The following is a 17600-nucleotide window of genomic DNA, read 5'->3' as shown; positions in this document are numbered from 1 at the left end:
CCAACTACTAATGAAACGGTTGTCACAATGATTTGCCACAACTTTACAACATAACCAAACTGCTGGGCAATAACGATAACAGTTAATTTTTCAGTTTTTATATGCGAAAAGCTGCCGCAAACTCGTATTGACTGCGGGGCTGTTCGTTGAGGGCGCCCAGTCGACACAAAAAAATCGATAACATTTGCCGTGGGCGAGCTCAGGATGAGAGAGCAAGAACGAGAGCGTAAGCGCAGCAGCAGCAGAAGCAGCAAGAGAACGCGCATAATTAACGACAAACAAATTATAAAAAAAAAAACTATGACAGCAATGACAACAATGCCAGATAGCCACCATAATGGCAACAATTCGAATGCCAATGGCAAACGTTTTAATAATTAGCAAGTGGGTGAGCAATAAAATTTCAAATTTATCAAGATAGGGACAGCAAACGGAGCAAACCGGTGCAAGACAGCCGGAGAGCGGCGCGTAAGTGGCGCGCAAGGCAAGTGTCATGAATGGGGCGGCGGGCGTTACTTGCATATTGATATTTGTGACTAGTGTTGAACAACCATGCAAAAAAAATAAAAAAATACAAAATAAAACCAAATAAAACATCGCTCACTTGACCTTTGCGAACTTGCTAAATAATGCAATAAAACAAATAATAAATTTTAAAAAAATTACAACGTTGAGAACCCCTTCACACACACACATATATATATATATATATATAAATGCATATATATATATATATACATATATGTATGCATAAATGTTGTTTGTGGGAGGGGGTGGCGTAAATATTTTGTTTACTCACTATCATTTAGCGGACTGAGTGCCGTCAGTTCACAGTTCTTGGACACATTGTAACGGTTGCTGCTCTGACGTTTCTCCTTGCGCACCAGCGGCGTAGTTGTTAGGTTCAAGCCCTTCGTGATCTGCGTGGGCGGCGGTGCATCTCGCGGTGGTGTGCTGTCCTTGTCTGTCTTGTTAGCCTGCAAATACCGAGCAAATTCATGGTCATTGCGGAAGTATGGGAGAAAGACAGAGAGAGAAAGAAAGAGTGGGAGCGAGGGGCTAGAGAGAGAGTCCATCGGAGGAGCGCAACAAAAACAAAAACCAAACAAATTGCACAATTCAAACAAAAAATAAATTTCACTTGCAAAAAAAAAAGACAACCAGCATTGGGCTCAAAAAATCCATTTACATAAGGCACCTTATCCTTAACTTTTACCTTGCTCTGTGCAAATCCTTGTCGCCTAAGTCGAGCTGTCGCCTGTGGGTGGGTGTTAGTCTCGATTTTAGTAATGCCAAACAAAGAAATGGTGCACACTCTCTATACACACACATGTATAGGTGTATTACTACATAGATTTTTTTTACATTTTTTTTTTTATTTTGTAGGCAAACATTGAGAATCTAATTGGAATCAATCATCAGGCACATGGGTACAAAACATTGGCGATGATAAGATTAGATATTCATTTTGTGCGTTAAGGTTGAGGCCACTAGGAGGCCTATAAGTGCTATATATATGTATATATAGATATATCTATGCGGGGTACGACGATACTTGTCACATAAATCGTTCTATATAATTGACGTCAAATATTAAACATGCTGCATTGGGTCGCTGGACGTTGGTTGGTTGTTATGGTTAAAGTGGTTGATATTCAAGCTATGTCTATCGCATCAATATTTATTATTTATTGTTTGTAAATAATAATGGTGTATATGCATATGATATATATACTAAATCAATATCCGGGACTCATTGGATTGGGCTCAAGTGTTGGACAACGCATTGTGCACACACAGACACACGCACACATACAAAGAGATGGATGTACATAAAAACATTCATAACTCACCTCGCTTTTGTTGGTTGTTGGAACAACAACAGTGCCGCTTGTCACAACGATGGGCGATGTTGTTGTTGGTGATGCTGGCGTTGTTGTTGTTGTTGCTGCTGCTGCTACTGTTGTTGTTGTTGTTGTACTAAAGTTACTGCTATTCTCTTTGATACCGTTAGTGGCTGTTGTGACTTTGTTGTTGTTGTGTGTTGGGGCCGTTTCGTTTTTGGTTGCCGCTGCTGCTGCCTCTGTCGCTGACGTTGTTGACACCGCCGCTACTGCTGCCGCTGTCGTGCTTTTTGTTGCTGTTTCTAATGCTTCGTTATCCATAATACGCTTTCAGCTTTATCTGCAGCTTTATATTGTTACTGCCTGCTTTTCTTAGTTCTCTGCTTCTTCCTTCAACAATAACAACAACAACAACAGCTGAGAGTTCTCGTTCACTTTAATTTGTTCTCTCTCTCTCTCTCGCTCGCTCTTTTAATTGATTTGAATCTGATAATGACGGGCACAATTTAAAATCCACTGCTGTATGGGTAAGTGTCGAAAAGAAAATTAACGTAACAAAAATAAAAACCAAATTAGACGAAAAAAAAAAATAAACTAAAACTACATGCAGCAAAAAAAATGTACCGATCAGCCTACACACACACACACACAAATACGAACACATAATCACACACAGCAGACACGAGCAGTGCGAATATAAAAAGGGGAAAGGAAAGGTAAAAGAAAACCGTGCACACTTGGCCAGAAATCGAAGTTGTCACATATAAATACCAAGCAATGGCCTTAAGCACACCACACTACACCAAATCCGGTTCTAAACGGTTCTAAACACATCCAAGAAGTTGCACTTGATCAGTTCCGATACGACTTAATATGTCTCACTGCTTGTTTGTATGTATTCATGTACATATTCATAAACACGTACATTTATTTCAATTTTTAGAGATTATTCGAATTGGCCGACAGGAATCTAACGAATCAGGTGACGGCCCTTAAAAGCACACTCTCATCACTTTTGTGCGTTTTCCGCGAGAAATTGCAAACGCAGAAAATAAATACAAACAGCAAAACACACAAACGCAATGCGACAGCAAGCAACAAGTTGCGAAGCAATGGCCGTCGATCAGAGTTGCCAGACTCAGAATTCATCTCATTCCCCATGCGAACGAGCGTCAAGTGTGCGTGCGTTTGTGTGTGTGTGTGTGGACGTTTGTTGATATGCTTGAGCGGGTAGCGGGGCTTTGAGGAGGGGTTTGCTGGCTCCTCTTTTTTACATTCCGCTACACATAAATATTGTATAGAGCAATATTCGAAAAAACTCTCGCACACATTTCATATGTCACCTTAGAGCGCCGGGAGGGCGACAGCTCTACTCGCTAAACATGGGGAAACAAAGAGAACAAAAATAAAATGAATGTGTACTATGCATATTTAATAGTTGCAGCAAAAACGTCAAGCCAAACAATAATAGATATGCAAAATATAAAAAATAAAAAAATGTTCAATTGTGAATCTGAATGTCAAAAGGGGGAGCGCGTTTAGGGCTGGGCAGGCGCACTGGTAGAAAGAGGGAGGGGGTGAGGGTGGGAGAGCCTTCTATTTACCGCCAGAAGCTGCAAGAACTTGTTCAATTTGCCCCTACTGAGATTTAACATTAAGTTTTTTGCTGATTATAGATGTTTTCGTTTTCGTTGTTCTTTTCTTTTTTCCTTTTTTTTTGTTTTACGTAAAATGTGAATTCTAACACACGCACACACACACTCTGACCAAACACACACACACAACGCTCGCACTGTTTTCTCGTTAATTCACTCGAGCTCTCGAGGCTGTGGATATTTGCTGTGTGATTTATTTGCGCTTCGCTTTTGCACTACAATTTTCTCCTTTGATTGTGAATTCTCACAAGGCTGTCGCGCAATTCACAATTGGTTATGAACTTTATGGTTTCTGAATCACCTTTCCATCAATAACACTCAACATCAATATCAAGTTTTATTATACAAATCGTATTTAAGTAAAATATATTTTTGTTCACGCAACGTCGCTGCCAAATAAATGTAGTGCTGCCGGACAGACCGATAGCAGATATTAGAGAAAAATATCGATGGTCGATTCAACAAAAACCCACTTTCATCGATACACACAGATAATGACCAGCACAACTGACTGGAATTAAACCAAAGACTGTTTAAAATTTAAACGAAGAATTTCTTTTGAAATTCGTATTATTTTACACATATATCATTTTGGAAGTGTCGAATAAATTAGATAATACGAATAAATAAAATAATAAATTATCGATGCATAAGAATGTCTGACAACATAATTTATAAATATCGAAATTTATATGCATCACTAAATTGCGGATGGCAACACTGTTGTGTTTATAAAATAAAGTTTTTAAGAACGAACGGATAAGAATTGTCATGCAAATTACAATCAAGGTGCTCAAGGGCACAGACTGCACGCTTGAGGTAGGTTGCTTAACTACATAAATAATAGAACGATTGTAATGTAATGTCATCTTCCACTCTGGCCAGGTGTCATCGACGTCCACTATTCTGGAGGTAAAAGAAAAAATTGATGCCGCTCTGCAAATTCCCGCCTCAAATCAGAAACTACTGTTGCTTGGACGACCATTGAACAATGACCAGACAATTGCCTCCTATCCGAATATCAAAGAGGGCACCAAAATCAATCTGGTTGTCATGAAGCCGGGACTACGCGATTGCATCCATCGCGCATTTCGCAAATACTACACGGAAGTGCAATCCGAGAGGCTGACCAACGAATTCATGACGGATTTTGAAGCAAAACTCAAAGAACAGAGCCTGGACGATTTAGAACGCTTTGCTGATAACTCGATATAAAACTGAAAAAAAAACAAAATTGCTTTTTTATTAATTGTTTATTGTAGTAAAAAATCACAACTGAGTTGATTTGAAGATAATATTTATTTTGAACAGGCTGGCAACTCTTATGCTTGCATCGCACTTTGAGCACAGGTGATAGTGTGTGTGTGAGCTGTTTCAGTGTCAGAAATGCAGGCGTGCAGGTTTTTTAGCCGAGTTGTGAACTCTACGAAGCCAAACGTGAGATCTTTTTCCAGAACACTTGGAGCCATGGTTAAGGTAGGTTCAGCATTCAGCATCTCCAAATTGCGACCACAAGTGTCGCAATTGCAAAATTACATAAGCACATAAGCACTAAAAAAAAGGAATGCATAAATATTGATTAATGCGGAAGCGACAATTGCAAGGCCAGCATCAAGGTTACATCACTTACAACTGTGTGTTTGTGTGTTTATGTGTATTTTTAGGTTGGAGACAAACTGCCGTCTGTAGACCTCTTTGAGGATTCTCCAGCAAACAAGATAAACACCGCCGATCTGACAAATGGCAAGAAAGTGATCATCTTTGGTGTGCCTGGCGCATTTACACCTGGCTGTTCCAAGGTGAGTTCTGACATGGATAACGGTAACTTTATAGAATTCCAAAATAATAAATGCTTTGATATTTTTTGTGTTTTAAATAATATTTTAATTTTTTGATTTATCCTTTTACTTACGAAAAGAATATCTTATGGTATTTCAAAATAAATATATTTGTAATATTATACATAAGTAATTTAATTTCATATAATTATTTTTATTATTTTTCGGCAGACGCATTTGCCGGGTTATGTCAGCTCTGCAGACTCGCTGAAGGGAGAGCAGGGCGTGGATGAGATTGTTTGCGTTTCGGTTAACGATCCATTCGTGATGTCCGCCTGGGGTAAGCAGCATGGAGCCGATGGCAAGGTGCGCATGCTGGCCGATCCCTCCGGCGCACTTGCAACTGCTCTGGATGTGAACATTGATCTGCCACCGCTGGGCGGTGTGCGCTCTAAGCGCTACTCCATGGTCGTCCAAAATGGCGAGGTCAAGGAGTTGAACGTGGAGCCCGATGGCACCGGCTTGAGCTGCTCCCTGGCCAACAATATTGGCAAGAAGTAGACGCCTATAACTAATGATATATATTCTGCTACTACTACTACTACATATGTATGCTTGTAGGGATCGAATCATGTAATAATTAGTGCCGTGACCCAGTGTCAATCAATATCAGATTTTCAATGTGTAGTGAATAAAAAAGATATAAACACAATTCGAGAAACTAGGCATAATGTTTTGTATTGTATTTTAATTTCTAGTTGCTAAATAGTTTTATCACTAACGGTTGTCTGTGTTGGGCGCAATCTTCTGTGAGAGGAGCTTGCCGTAACCGCCTCGCCCCGCATCATAATCTGTTCGATATTCATCTCGCACCTGTCCGCCGGTTTTGCCCCGTCCATATTGACGGCCTTCAATGAAGCCGGCGTCCCAATCGACGCGAATCAGTCGATCATCGAGTCGCGTACCATTCACAAATCTGCAATAAATCTTTTACTTATTGTTTATTGTTGATGTGGCTGTACAACAAACCTCATGGCCGCCTCTGCCTCGGCTCTCGTGTAATATTCAACAAAACAGAAGCCGCATGGTGTCTTTTTGTACTTGTCCAGGCCCATAACAATGATGCGCACATCGCCGCAGCGCGAGAAGAGCTCGTGTATCTGCTCCTCGGTTGTGTAAAATGACAAATTTCCCACATAGAGTGTGGTAGAGTCGCGCAAAGAGCGTTCTTGCTCCGACCGCGAGCCCTGAATAATTGAACAAATATATTAAGGACTGGGGATATTGGATATCTGGATATTTGGTAATGCTTACTTTGAAATGCTGATCACGATATGAGCTCAAATCTACGGATGCAGTCATATTTTGCTACTAAGTCGATAAATAAATTGAATACAAACAAGTCAAATAATTATTTTTTTGCTTAAAAGTAGCAACTCTACTATCGTTGCGTCGATTAAGTATCGATATTTCAGAGTTGCTGCAATCGATACTAATATTGTTGTCAGTGTGTGCACACGCGAACGGTTGATAAATATGAAGTGACCAGGGCTACATGGATAAATATAGATATTCCTCTGCCACTTGGGGGGTATACACTTGTCGCGAAAGAGAAACAGCGTAGCAAAACAAAATGTAATTGGCTGGCCAAGTTCACTAAGTCAACGCAAGAAAAAAGTGAATTAAATGCATAATAATACGCATAATAGCAGCGCCAATAAAAGGCAGCTACGTTTTCGCGCTCCTGACGTCAGCGCGAGCAACATCCGTATCGAAGAGCTGCAAAACGATGAAATACACAAACTGTCAAAAGCAAAACAGCAAACAAATCCAGATGACGTCGGCGCTTCTGCAGTTTCAGCTGCAGCAGCGGCTCAGCAGCGCCTGCATAACGGTAAATTTGAGAATTTGGGAAATTTGAGTATCGATATTGATTCTTATGCGATCTTTGTGCCCATATAGCCGGCTCGGAGACAAGCACATTTTATGACTTCTTCAAAGTGGAAATGACACGCGGCTATATGCTGGAGCACGACGAGGAGCGCTACTCGGCCCGTCGCCAGAAGATATACAGCTTTATGCGCATACCCCGCGATCTGGAGCGCTTTATGGTCTATGGCATAATGCAGTGTGCCGACTCCTTTCTCTATATACACACATTTTTGCCGGTACGATTCCTCTTGGCCGTCTGGTCACTCCTCACGCGCACTGTGGCACGCATCTGTCGACTCCGCAGCGGCAATCAGCGTCTGTTGTCGCCGGCAGAGATTTGTGATCTGCTCAAGGGTGCCATTTGGATATCGGTGACGTTGATCATGCTGCTGGTGGATACGAATCGCGTTTATCACATCATCAAATCTCAATCGATCATCAAGCTGTATATATTTTATAATATGCTCGAAGTGGGGGATCGTCTGCTCTCGGCCTTTGGCCAGGACACCATTGATGCTCTGTTCTGGACGGCCACAGAGCCGAAGCACTCCAAGCGCGAACATTTCGGCGTTCTCACGCACATTCTCTTTACGCTCATCTATGTCTTTCTGCACAGCGGACTCATCATGTTTCAGGTGAGTTTTTGATTTAGATTGCTCTCTTTTATTTAAAACACAGATAATATGTATACGAGTATTATCTTCTTTGTTTTGGATATATTTATATATTTATTTTGTTATTCATTTTATTTTTGCTTATAGGCCACCTGTCTAAATGTTGCCGTCAATTCCAATAATAAGGGCCTGCTCACCATAATGATATCGAACAATTTTGTTGAGCTTAAGGGATCCGTGTTTAAGAAGTTCGACAAGAACAATCTGTTTCAGTTGACCTGTAGCGATGTGCGGGAACGCTTCCATTTGTCTGTGCTGTTGTTCATTGTAATGATACAGACTATGAAGGAATTCGATTGGAGCATTACCCAATTTTGTGTCATGTTGCCCGATTGCTTTGCGGTGCTGTTTACCGAAATCCTCATCGATTGGGTGAAACATGCGTTTATAACAAGATTTAATGAGTTGCCAGAGAGCATCTATCGCGAGTATACAACAAGTTTGGCCTACGACATGACGCAGACGCGTCAGAAGCATGCATTTTCTGATCACTCGGATCTGGTTGCACGACGCATGGGCTTTATACCGTTTCCGCTGTCCGTGGTGCTCATCAAGGCGATCTACACGGCTGTCTCATTTCACAATTTAGCTGCCTGGCTGCTGTTTTTGTTGGCCTACTTGTTTGCGTTGGGTCTGCGCATCTGTTTAACGGTTTGTGCGCTGGGCAAGGCATGCAAACTGATGAAGGAGCATCAGACGGAGAGGAACAGCTCCACGCCCAGCAGCATGACCAATATGCCCTTCATTGCAACAAACACCACAAATGCTCAAGCTGTAAACACAAATAATAATAACAATAACAATAACAATATTAACAGCACCAGCATCACCAGCAACAGCAGCAGCGGCAATGTTGTATTTAAGCCCTTAAATGTCACAATCGCAGCCACGCAGCTGGATCAAAGTTTGAATTTCTCACGGATCAGTGTCGCGACGACGTCGACGCCCAAGAAGGCAGCCAGTGAACACGAGCTGGATGTGACAAACTCGCTTGAACTGGGGGCCACAGCACTCTTCTCCAATAGCGATGTGGATCTGGACGATGTGTGCCTCAACGAGCAGGTGACGAATGTGAATGCCACAGGCAATGCTCAAGATGTATATCAGGATGAGGAGCTGGCACGCAGCGAGCCAGATCTGATGGCCGGCTTTGAGGCCAGCGCCAGTGCACAGAAGGAGCGAACCAAGCGATTGCCCAAACGCACCCATAAACGTTCCGAATCCGAGCCGTTTGTTTCCATTGCGCCGAACGGTGCAACGTAGCTGAAACTACAATTTCAATTTTCTTTACTCTACTTTCTTTTTACCTTCTTGCTTCTGGCTATCGTGTAAATTGCTTGCGTCCGCTGGGGTCTTAGAATCCTCCCCTGGGTAGATAATTATGTAATGTGTAGACCTAAGTGAAATGGATTTTGATGTATATGTATTGCATTAGTTTAGGAATTGCCCGAATAAACTTGATTTTTATATATATCCTGATACTTTACTCTTATTGCCTTTTCTCCCATTTCTTTTGTGTGCTTTTTTTTCTGTTGCAAAAGTCGATTTGAATTTAACAGCGCAAAGCGCTGTTACAGTGCTGTTGTTGCGCTATTTACAGTGCTGTTATTGAGCTGTTTACGGTGCTGTTATTGCACTAAAAGAAGAGTGTTGCATAATTTTTTTGGGCAGACAAAGAAATATTCGGAAATATAAATTCGAAATAGGCCAAGACACAAATGCCATTTTTTTTTGATACTATATAACTGCACAATTGTGGAATATTCACTTCTCAGCTAGTAGTGGACGAGAAATATAATTGGCTTAACGAAAACGAACTTAAATCCTGTTAAACAAATCTTGACATAAAATCCCAAGGTAAAATAAATTAACAAAGAAGCAAACACACACACAAAAAGCAAAAAATAAATAAAAAGAACACTGACTTAAAAAAAATGTTCACTTTTTCTGATAATATTTCTAACTTTCCTGCAAAAACTGGTATTCCATTTATAAATCCAGAAAAGTGTCTTTTAATCTGTATTCCTTTTTTTTTTTTGCAATTCCTGCAGCGACAAAATGGCGCCCCGAAAAGCTAAAGTGCAGAAGGAGGAAGTGCAGTTGCAGCTGGGTCCTCAAGTGCTCGATGGCGAAAATGTCTTTGGCGTTGCTCACATCTACGCCAGCTTCAACGACACGTTCGTGCATGTCAGCGATCTGTCCGGACGCGAGACAATCGCTCGGGTCACAGGCGGCATGAAGGTGAAGGCGGATCGCGATGAAGCTTCTCCCTACGCAGCTATGTTGGCTGCTCAGGATGTCGCTGAGAAATGCAAGATGCTTGGAATTACGGCGCTGCATGTCAAATTGCGTGCAACTGGTGGCAATAAGACGAAGACACCGGGACCCGGCGCCCAATCGGCGCTGCGTGCTCTCGCCCGTTCTTCACTGAAAATCGGTCGCATCGAGGATGTTACACCCATCCCGTCCGATTCCACGCGTAGAAAGGGCGGTCGACGTGGCCGCCGTCTCTAAAAGGCGCTGAAGAAATACCACAAGACAAATAAATATTTCTATATTATCATTATTTCCAATCGAATTTTTTATACAGTCGATTTCACGTCAAATTCACAGAGCTTGAACTCCCAATAATAAAAATACTACAGTTTAAGATTGTTGTTTTCTATGTGGTATTTAATAACATAATTTCAGATTACTATAAGAAAGTGGCTTAAGATAACAGATTATATTATATATATAATGACCAAAATAGAGGCGCGCACTAATTACGCATTGGATCTTTTTTGGTCAACAAGCCAGCAATCGCCTAACCAATTAAAAACATACATTGTTGTCCAACAATGTAGTCCTAAATGTTTATTAACTTCCGCAACGCCTCTGCGTAACCTTTAATTTGCCTGTGTAAACTTGTGTGGGACGTCCTGTGTTGTCCCAGTTTGACAGACTGTGCGACTTTCTAATTTCCTTGTTGCCTCGTATGGGGTATTCTGATTTCAATTCTTGATTAGCATCAATCTTGCTGAAAGACGAAGCATATTTGCAGCAGTCAGTAATCCTAGTAACTCATATAACTTCCATAGGAACAATCGCTCGAAATATGAGTGATGATATAACACCTTCTATAATATATTAATAGTTAGAATAATTATATTTTAGAAAGTACTCCTATATCATATTTAGACTTTTAAGGCGATGATTATATTTAAATGGGTATTTGGGCTTCGATGAGTCAAATATGGCCGTCTTTCTCCCATTTTATACTTTATGTTTTTGCTAACCAAATAAGTCAGTGCACCCAAGCGCAGGATAATCAGCTAGAAAACTCGACTTTCCGCCTTAAGACTGGAAAATGTTGAGGAAATTTTTGGGATGTGCGTTGAATGGAAAATTGGATGAATGAAAATGGGAAATGTTTGCACGCGTAGAAAAATCAACAAGCTGCAAATAGCGCGCACTTATCCCGCATAATTCGCTACCCAAAGGCGGCAAAACCCATTGCAACACAATCCTCCCTGGGGCAAAAACACGCTTGAACACACACACAAACACGCACGCACGCACACACGCACACACACACACACGCACTTTCGATTTTACCGCTAGAAAAGCGCCGCGCCTTTGGGCGTTTGAATTTTATGAATGAAATTCTACGCTGACCTTGAGCGTAATTACGTCAGTGCTGGCAATTGGGGAAATGTGCTCCTCTCTTCGAGTCCATTTAATGCGCAGGTCTGTTGAATCCAGCTGCCCGTTTTCGAATTCATTCATAAAATGCCAGTTGGACTGGGATTCATGAATGGTGGTTCTTGGCCAAATCGGTTCACGGGCGCCACCCCCCCACCCCCCTACTTTTCAAGGACGCGCGTCGTTGCTGGGCATCCTTATTGATTTTCCCATAATTTTTATCTACCCATATCGCGCCATTTAAGATTTTTGTTAGGCAACCAAGAATTCGATGCCATTCTTACATGCTTTTTAGCCGGGGGGGTTCAAGTTATATCATATTACTATTGGTATAATACACAAGTTGGCCATTATCAGACTAATTCAATTCAATGTTCTCGACCATATTGCATAATCATTTTTGGCTTACACATTACAATATGAAATTGATGAATGGGCTAAGACTTTGCTGACTGATTCAATTTTGTGACCAACTAAAACTTTTCTTTTGCGTATTTTTTTCATTTTTTTTGTGTTACATAAACTTGATCTGAAATTAATTACGAGAAATGTGTTATATAAATATATATGTGCAAACATTAAAGAGATATAGCTTGAGTCGAGTTCACAAAATGCTGCAGAATTTTTCTATACCAAACAAATTGCTTTTAGATTACTTACAAGATTAAATAGAAACATGGTTTTGTTTTTAACAATTCCAAGCGAATATTTGTAAGATTGTTTAGTGTTTTTTAATATTCAAAGTATGAAGTTATAGATAAATAATTCGATTTATTCAATTTAGCTGATCCCAAAATTAACTATTCTAGTTTTGAATAAAAGAAGAAATGAAAAAAAAACAAATGTTTTTATAAAAATATAATAAGTGTAATATGTGTAAGCAATTAAGAACAGATTGCTCCGCCAAATGATTGGCAGAGCTCATAGTTTTCCATGAAAATTGTTCCTTTTGCGAAAGTTTTTCCATGGCTGGCTGCGCCAAAAAAGCTGTCTCCAAAACCAATTTCCGGCCGGCCGGTGTGCGTTAAAAATAGCCTTGAGTAAGGCATAGAAAAACGGAAAGTGAACGCGCAGTTTTATGAATGAAAAGAGCTTGCGACTAACTCAGCTCTCACTGCTCTCTCCCAACCCACCCCGTCCAGGCGAAACTTGCATGGAAAAGTTTTTTTGTGTGCGATGCCAGGCAGGGCCAACAAAGTTTCGCCTTGCTCTTGACTGGCCTTAGCCCATAATTTATTGATTTTCTGATTTTCTGCACTCGACTTGCCGGCACATGCGCCCTTCATGCCATCCAGCTGTTTATCTATGTATGTGCCACATTGTCGTCACAATCTGGCTTTTTGCATGGCAGCACCCCTCACTCCACTCCACTCCACTCCACTGATAAAAACTGTTGCGCTCCCCCGTCCTATCTACGTCACTGACGTCATACGGTCAAAAATTTACTATACAAAGTTACACAGAGGAGCGTTAAGTGAAAAGCATTTAAATGGTTAGCAATTTGCCTTTGGAAAATTCATTGAACCAATCATGCTGTTCCAACTTGGATTGCACAAGTCCGCCTAACACATATAGACGAACGGGTACAAAGTCATAATCATCTCGGTTATCGCTGGCCTCATCATTATCATCGGCATTCGGTTCCTCGTCCTGGGACAGCGTTACATCAATGACCATGATGCCGTGCATCAAATAAACAACGCCGCAGGTGAGAGATCCTAGCGCCTGATAACGCATATACCGGAAAAAGGGATGCACTGCCTTCTCCACACCCAAATTTCCGGCACCCATTATGTACATTAAATGGAAATCATTCTCCGCATTCTGCAGCGTCAACAGCGATGCAATAATATACACTAAGAATCCGGAAATTGATCGGCCGATTTCCTCGTATTTGGAAAACGTGTTGCCTGTGCAGATGTTGATGCTTGCGAATATGGTCAGCACCGTGAAGGTGTAGTAGGATACGAAATAGAAATAGTGATTCACCTGTGTCAAAACTGGCAGAAAATCCAAAGGTTTCACTAGAAATCCTTTTACGTGCGTGTACATCACAACGATGTTTAAAATGGTTTCCATGATGTAAAATTGGAACAGAACTGGTCGCATTATTGCCCGACTTTACTATATGAATATATAAATATATGTATATATATATGTCGGCATTTGCTTTTTTTTTCTCGTCTCACATCCGACAGATTTGTTTTTTGTTTTTTTTTTTTGTACAGAATGTTTGACACGCTTTTGTTGTGCCTCCCGGATTGCTGAGGCAGTTAAAAGTGCTTCGCTCATCATAAGAAAAAAAAAAAAACCTCTTCACATTTGCACCGTTGCCAATGTTGTGGTTCTTGTTGCTGGTGTTGGTCTTCGTCGGACTGTTTGTTGCTTCTGTCTGTGCCGCTGGAAACAGTAGCAACATTTTGCTGGCAGTTTGATGTTGTTGACGGCCTGTTGACGGCGATTATGTTGATGACGCGCCAAGACCAAGACCGCAACGAATTTACGCGCAATTCTCCTTTGCCTCGCCATCTCGAGTGGCAAGCGGTAAGCATTTGTATTTAAACATACACCAAGAGGTCGGGCGAAAATGTTAGAACTGCTTAACAACTGTAATCGATTTGAAGTCGGTTCATTTCTCTTTCTTAAGATTGTTTTCATTATGCAGTTGAAGTTTTGGCGGAGTGTCACAGCTTTCAAGTTGCTTGTTTTCGATATATGTTATTGGTAAATTCTCAGAAGAAGCTGCAATATCATAGAACCCGACAAAGATTCTTAAATTTGTGCAACCATCAGGCTTAATGGAATAGCTATTGTCTCAGAAGGGGCCACAATAGCCTCCCAGTAATAAAAATATCGACAATTTGGTTTAGCTGCTGGGAACTGTTCTTCACATTGTGTATATAACTGATTTGTACCAGAAAATTGGCTAAGAGCAAGTTAAGTTTTTCACAATTTAATAAATAAATTACACATCAAGATATGGCTAAGAGAGATAGGCAGCCTTGAGTAATATTTTGCTTTTGGTATTCGACGTATTTTTTAAAGCTTCTGATCCAATTGGGCAAATAACTTTCTCAACATTTTGTTGATGGTGTATGTTGATGACCAAAAACGCAGAACCCACACTCAAAGCAGCAGCAGCAGCAGCAGCAGCAACAACAAGAACAACAACTGTGTGCCGACAGTAGTTGCAGGAATATAACAAAATCCGTTGACGCTGTTGTGGTTGTTGTTGTTGTTTTTCTTATTATTGCTGTTGTTGTTGTTGTTGTTGCTGCCAGCCACTGTTTATCCGCTGGCTGTGTGCAAAGTAAAAGGGTTAATTCATTTAACCACAGCTGAGGAGTCATTCTGACTGCGTCATCTTGCCAAGACACGTCGTCTGTTGGCTTTTGCATGCTGATGCCGTTGCTGTTGCTGTTGCTTTTGCTGCTGTTGTTATTATTATTGTTGTTGCTATTTGCGGTGGCGACTGCGGCTGTTACTGCTGTTGCTGTTGTTGCTGTTGCTGCTGTTGCTGTTGCTGTTGCTGCTGCTGCAATTTTGACAAGCAAACAGCGCTTAAGCGAGTTAAGTGGTTGCGAGCAGCACAAAAGCCGTTCGCCTTTTTGCCTGCTGCCTGTTGGCCAAGTCGAATTCCAGGGATCAGTCTTCAGCACAGTAGTCAACCGTCGCCATCGTCATCGTCATCCACATCCTCATCATCAACTTTAGTTCAAGTTGAACTTAAGCGCGTGTGCTTTCCTATTTGTTGGCGGCGACGTTGAAGATGTAGTTGGGGGTGGTGCCAGTTTTCTTTTCCTTTTGGTTGCACCCTTGCAGAAGGTATTTTTATTTTGTCACGGATTGTGTACAAAATTCCACCTTTAAAGCATTTGCATTGAACTTTATTTAGATATTAACAAGAATTATTTTTGCTTTTTATGAAACTCTCAATGTGTAAAGGACTTTCTCTCCGATATAGAAATGTTTTGCTTAAACTATTTACATTTTATAGCTGCATTAACAATTTGTTCGATAAATTTAAATGATTTCGCTGTTTTTATTTCTTACACGACAAACCTTTTTTGTACTTAAAGATAACTTGATCAAGCTTTAAGCATGGCAACAATCCATTGAAATAACGACAAGGGTATTTAATCTTCATAAGCCCTTGAAAAACTCTTCTACCCCGATTTGTATTTTTGGGTTGGTCATTCTGTTTGGATAACACAGAGTGCCACGCCCCTTTTTGTAAAAGAGGGCGTTTGCATTTGCAGGTAATGTGTATTAATGCGGAATGTGGCACAGGCATACATAAAACAACAGAAGCAGCCTCTACTCGACTCGACTGGACAATTATGAGTGCTAAACTCTTATGTAATCGTCCAGGCTACCAAAACGCTCCAGTTACGCCCACCAGCTCTGGGGCATGGTAGGCCACATGCCATTACAGTTAAATGCAAGTGCATAAATAACAATTACAGCTGCACCAGCAGCAGACAACAACAATAACAACAACAACAACAGCAACAACAACAGCAACAACAACAACAACAGCAACAGCAACGGACGCTCAGGTGTCAATTGGAGGCCGCGTTGTCCGGCGGCCATTTTGCAAAAGCACATTTGCTGATCGCCATATATACATATATCGACATATAATGCACGTTGATTATTATGTTTACACTTGGGCTAGCAATTTTGTGGGGTGCAACGTTTTTTGGCTGAAAACAGTGCTCCAATAATGAACCAACCCGGACCAACAAAATCTCAATGCAAATCAACGGCAATTAATAATTCATCGCCCGCTGGGCTCCTAGCATGGCGTCATACCAATTACGTGGTCGGGCTTCAAGAGAGTGGTGACGGCGAGGGCATTGAAGAAAGAATCTGAGAGAGCGGGTCAGACGGTCTAAGATTGAAAGAGACAGAGAGAGAGAGATAGAGAGAGAGGGCGGGATGGGGGTGTGAGCGAGTAGTAGTAGTAGTATGGGGCAGTATTACAGGCCAGTTATCTAAATGAACAAGAGGGCTGCTCATAAGGTGCATTAGTTTGTGTTGAAAAACTTTTGATTAGAGTTTAACATTTTATTACATTTAAAAGCAATAAAAAAAAGCTGAAAGTTTGATTTTTAATTACAATATTTTCGATTTTATGTGCTCAAAATTGTTAACTCAAGAATAGTGGTCAATAAATTGGAATTTATTAACTTTACTTTAATTTTTAATGTATTAGTTTCTGTAAATTATTAAGTATGTTACAAATTTTTTACGCTTTTTCTCTGATTGGGTTAAGTTTTTAGGTTTCCTCAGTTCCTTTAACACACTTCCAACTGATATTTTATCTATATCATTTTTAAATTGTAATCTTGAAATTTGTTACTTTTATTATCACTTAAGTTTTTTAAAATATGTTCAGATTTCTTGTTACTAATTTTTACAATTTTCAAATACTTTTAAATCCATACTCGTTTATCTTGGCCATATCTTTGGCTTTATTCAATAAAATAAATTTAATATGCAAAACAGCCGGCCAACTGCTGCAACTTGGCCGTCTGTCGTCCAATATCAGCAAATTTGCAATAAAATATTTGTCTGGCTCCAGCTACGAGTCTAGCTCTAGTCCCAGCACCACCAGCACCAGCACCACCACCACCACCAGCTCCAGCTCCAGCTATCGTCGCTTGGTGGCCGCCGTTGCTGTTGCTACTGAAAATTATTTATTCGCACCTTTCGCCGCCGCAGACGTCTGTCGTTTTGGCTGCCCCGCGCCAGTTGGAGAACTGCATTTCCATTTGCTTATCAAATCGCTTGCATCGACCAGAAGAAATGCAGGGCAAATATAAATATTAGTGGTGCTGGCATACAATAACTGCTGCTCCAGGGTACAAAGGGGCGGAGACAGCCAGGCCCCGATATTAGATCGGTCTACGAAATTAGGCGCTGGCATAAACCAAAAGCCCCTGCGGTCATTTCAGACTGTCTCAAGCATGAAAAGTGTGAAAACGAATTAGTGCAAAAGCAACCGAGAAGTCAACATCGAATCAAATG

General features: G+C 40.9%; 6 protein-coding genes across 7 annotated transcripts; 4 read left to right on the top strand and 2 right to left on the bottom strand.

Annotated features, from left to right (window-relative positions):
- The first annotated feature begins 4194 nt into the window (after positions 1–4194).
- Positions 4195–4783, top strand: LOC6568057 (ubiquitin-like protein 4A). Its single transcript, XM_001994584.3, has 2 exons — positions 4195–4318; positions 4385–4783. The coding sequence occupies exons 1-2, from the start codon at positions 4271–4273 to the stop codon at positions 4712–4714; spliced, it is 378 nt and encodes a 125-aa protein (XP_001994620.1). The 5' UTR covers positions 4195–4270; the 3' UTR covers positions 4715–4783.
- A 45-nt stretch (positions 4784–4828) lies between these two features.
- LOC6568058 (peroxiredoxin-5, mitochondrial) lies at positions 4829–5989 on the top strand. The gene is made up of 3 exons (XM_001994585.3): positions 4829–4975; positions 5164–5298; positions 5509–5989. The coding sequence occupies exons 1-3, from the start codon at positions 4886–4888 to the stop codon at positions 5836–5838; spliced, it is 555 nt and encodes a 184-aa protein (XP_001994621.2). The 5' UTR covers positions 4829–4885; the 3' UTR covers positions 5839–5989.
- LOC6568059 (nuclear cap-binding protein subunit 2) lies at positions 5990–6739 on the bottom strand. The gene is made up of 3 exons (XM_001994586.2): positions 6592–6739; positions 6307–6524; positions 5990–6253 (listed from the first exon to the last, which is right to left on the bottom strand). The coding sequence occupies exons 1-3, from the start codon at positions 6637–6639 to the stop codon at positions 6055–6057; spliced, it is 465 nt and encodes a 154-aa protein (XP_001994622.1). The 5' UTR covers positions 6640–6739; the 3' UTR covers positions 5990–6054.
- A 140-nt stretch (positions 6740–6879) lies between these two features.
- Positions 6880–9369, top strand: LOC116805846 (protein TAPT1 homolog). The gene is made up of 3 exons (XM_032740649.1): positions 6880–7171; positions 7240–7844; positions 7971–9369. Exons 1-3 carry the CDS (start codon positions 6964–6966, stop codon positions 9144–9146), a joined length of 1989 nt encoding a protein of 662 aa, XP_032596540.1. The 5' UTR covers positions 6880–6963; the 3' UTR covers positions 9147–9369.
- A 249-nt stretch (positions 9370–9618) lies between these two features.
- LOC6568060 (40S ribosomal protein S14a) lies at positions 9619–10533 on the top strand. 2 transcript variants are annotated; one of them, XM_001994587.2, is made up of 2 exons: positions 9619–9740; positions 9935–10533. In XM_001994587.2, the coding sequence occupies exon 2, from the start codon at positions 9942–9944 to the stop codon at positions 10395–10397; it is 456 nt and encodes a 151-aa protein (XP_001994623.1). In that variant the 5' UTR covers positions 9619–9740; positions 9935–9941; the 3' UTR covers positions 10398–10533. The 2 variants fall into 2 exon arrangements, with proteins under 2 accessions (XP_001994623.1, XP_032596541.1); XM_032740650.1 differs by lacking the exon at positions 9619–9740 and adding an exon at positions 9841–9863.
- A 1810-nt stretch (positions 10534–12343) lies between these two features.
- On the bottom strand, positions 12344–13705 carry LOC6568061. The gene has a single exon (XM_001994588.2). It carries the CDS (start codon positions 13674–13676, stop codon positions 13053–13055), a length of 624 nt encoding a protein of 207 aa, XP_001994624.1. The 5' UTR covers positions 13677–13705; the 3' UTR covers positions 12344–13052.
- Positions 13706–17600: the final 3895 nt, after the last annotated feature.

This window comes from Drosophila grimshawi, unplaced genomic scaffold (genome assembly GCF_018153295.1).
Source record: "Drosophila grimshawi isolate 15287-2541.00 unplaced genomic scaffold, ASM1815329v1 contig_311, whole genome shotgun sequence".
Classification (NCBI taxonomy): domain Eukaryota; kingdom Metazoa; phylum Arthropoda; class Insecta; order Diptera; family Drosophilidae; genus Drosophila; species Drosophila grimshawi.
The sequence above is the reverse complement of the archived record's forward strand: the minus strand, read 5'-3'. Positions and strand labels throughout refer to the sequence as shown.

Excerpts from the sequence above, each read along its gene's own strand:
- LOC6568057 (XM_001994584.3), top strand. The coding sequence starts at position 4,271 with ATGCAAATTACAATCAAGGTGCTCAAGGGCACAGACTGCACGCTTGAG. Across the intron at positions 4,319-4,384 it reads GCACAGACTGCACGCTTGAG|GTGTCATCGACGTCCACTAT; the intron begins GTAGGTTGCTTA and ends CACTCTGGCCAG.
- LOC6568058 (XM_001994585.3), top strand. The coding sequence starts at position 4,886 with ATGCAGGCGTGCAGGTTTTTTAGCCGAGTTGTGAACTCTACGAAGCCA. Across the intron at positions 4,976-5,163 it reads CACTTGGAGCCATGGTTAAG|GTTGGAGACAAACTGCCGTC; the intron begins GTAGGTTCAGCA and ends GTGTATTTTTAG. Across the intron at positions 5,299-5,508 it reads TTACACCTGGCTGTTCCAAG|ACGCATTTGCCGGGTTATGT; the intron begins GTGAGTTCTGAC and ends ATTTTTCGGCAG.
- LOC6568059 (XM_001994586.2), bottom strand. The coding sequence starts at position 6,639 with ATGACTGCATCCGTAGATTTGAGCTCATATCGTGATCAGCATTTCAAA. Across the intron at positions 6,525-6,591 it reads ATCGTGATCAGCATTTCAAA|GGCTCGCGGTCGGAGCAAGA; the intron begins GTAAGCATTACC and ends TCAATTATTCAG. Across the intron at positions 6,254-6,306 it reads GAGGCAGAGGCGGCCATGAG|ATTTGTGAATGGTACGCGAC; the intron begins GTTTGTTGTACA and ends GATTTATTGCAG.
- LOC116805846 (XM_032740649.1), top strand. The coding sequence starts at position 6,964 with ATGCATAATAATACGCATAATAGCAGCGCCAATAAAAGGCAGCTACGT. Across the intron at positions 7,172-7,239 it reads TCAGCAGCGCCTGCATAACG|CCGGCTCGGAGACAAGCACA; the intron begins GTAAATTTGAGA and ends GTGCCCATATAG. Across the intron at positions 7,845-7,970 it reads GCGGACTCATCATGTTTCAG|GCCACCTGTCTAAATGTTGC; the intron begins GTGAGTTTTTGA and ends TTTTGCTTATAG.
- LOC6568060 (XM_001994587.2), top strand. The coding sequence starts at position 9,942 with ATGGCGCCCCGAAAAGCTAAAGTGCAGAAGGAGGAAGTGCAGTTGCAG.
- LOC6568061 (XM_001994588.2), bottom strand. The coding sequence starts at position 13,676 with ATGCGACCAGTTCTGTTCCAATTTTACATCATGGAAACCATTTTAAAC.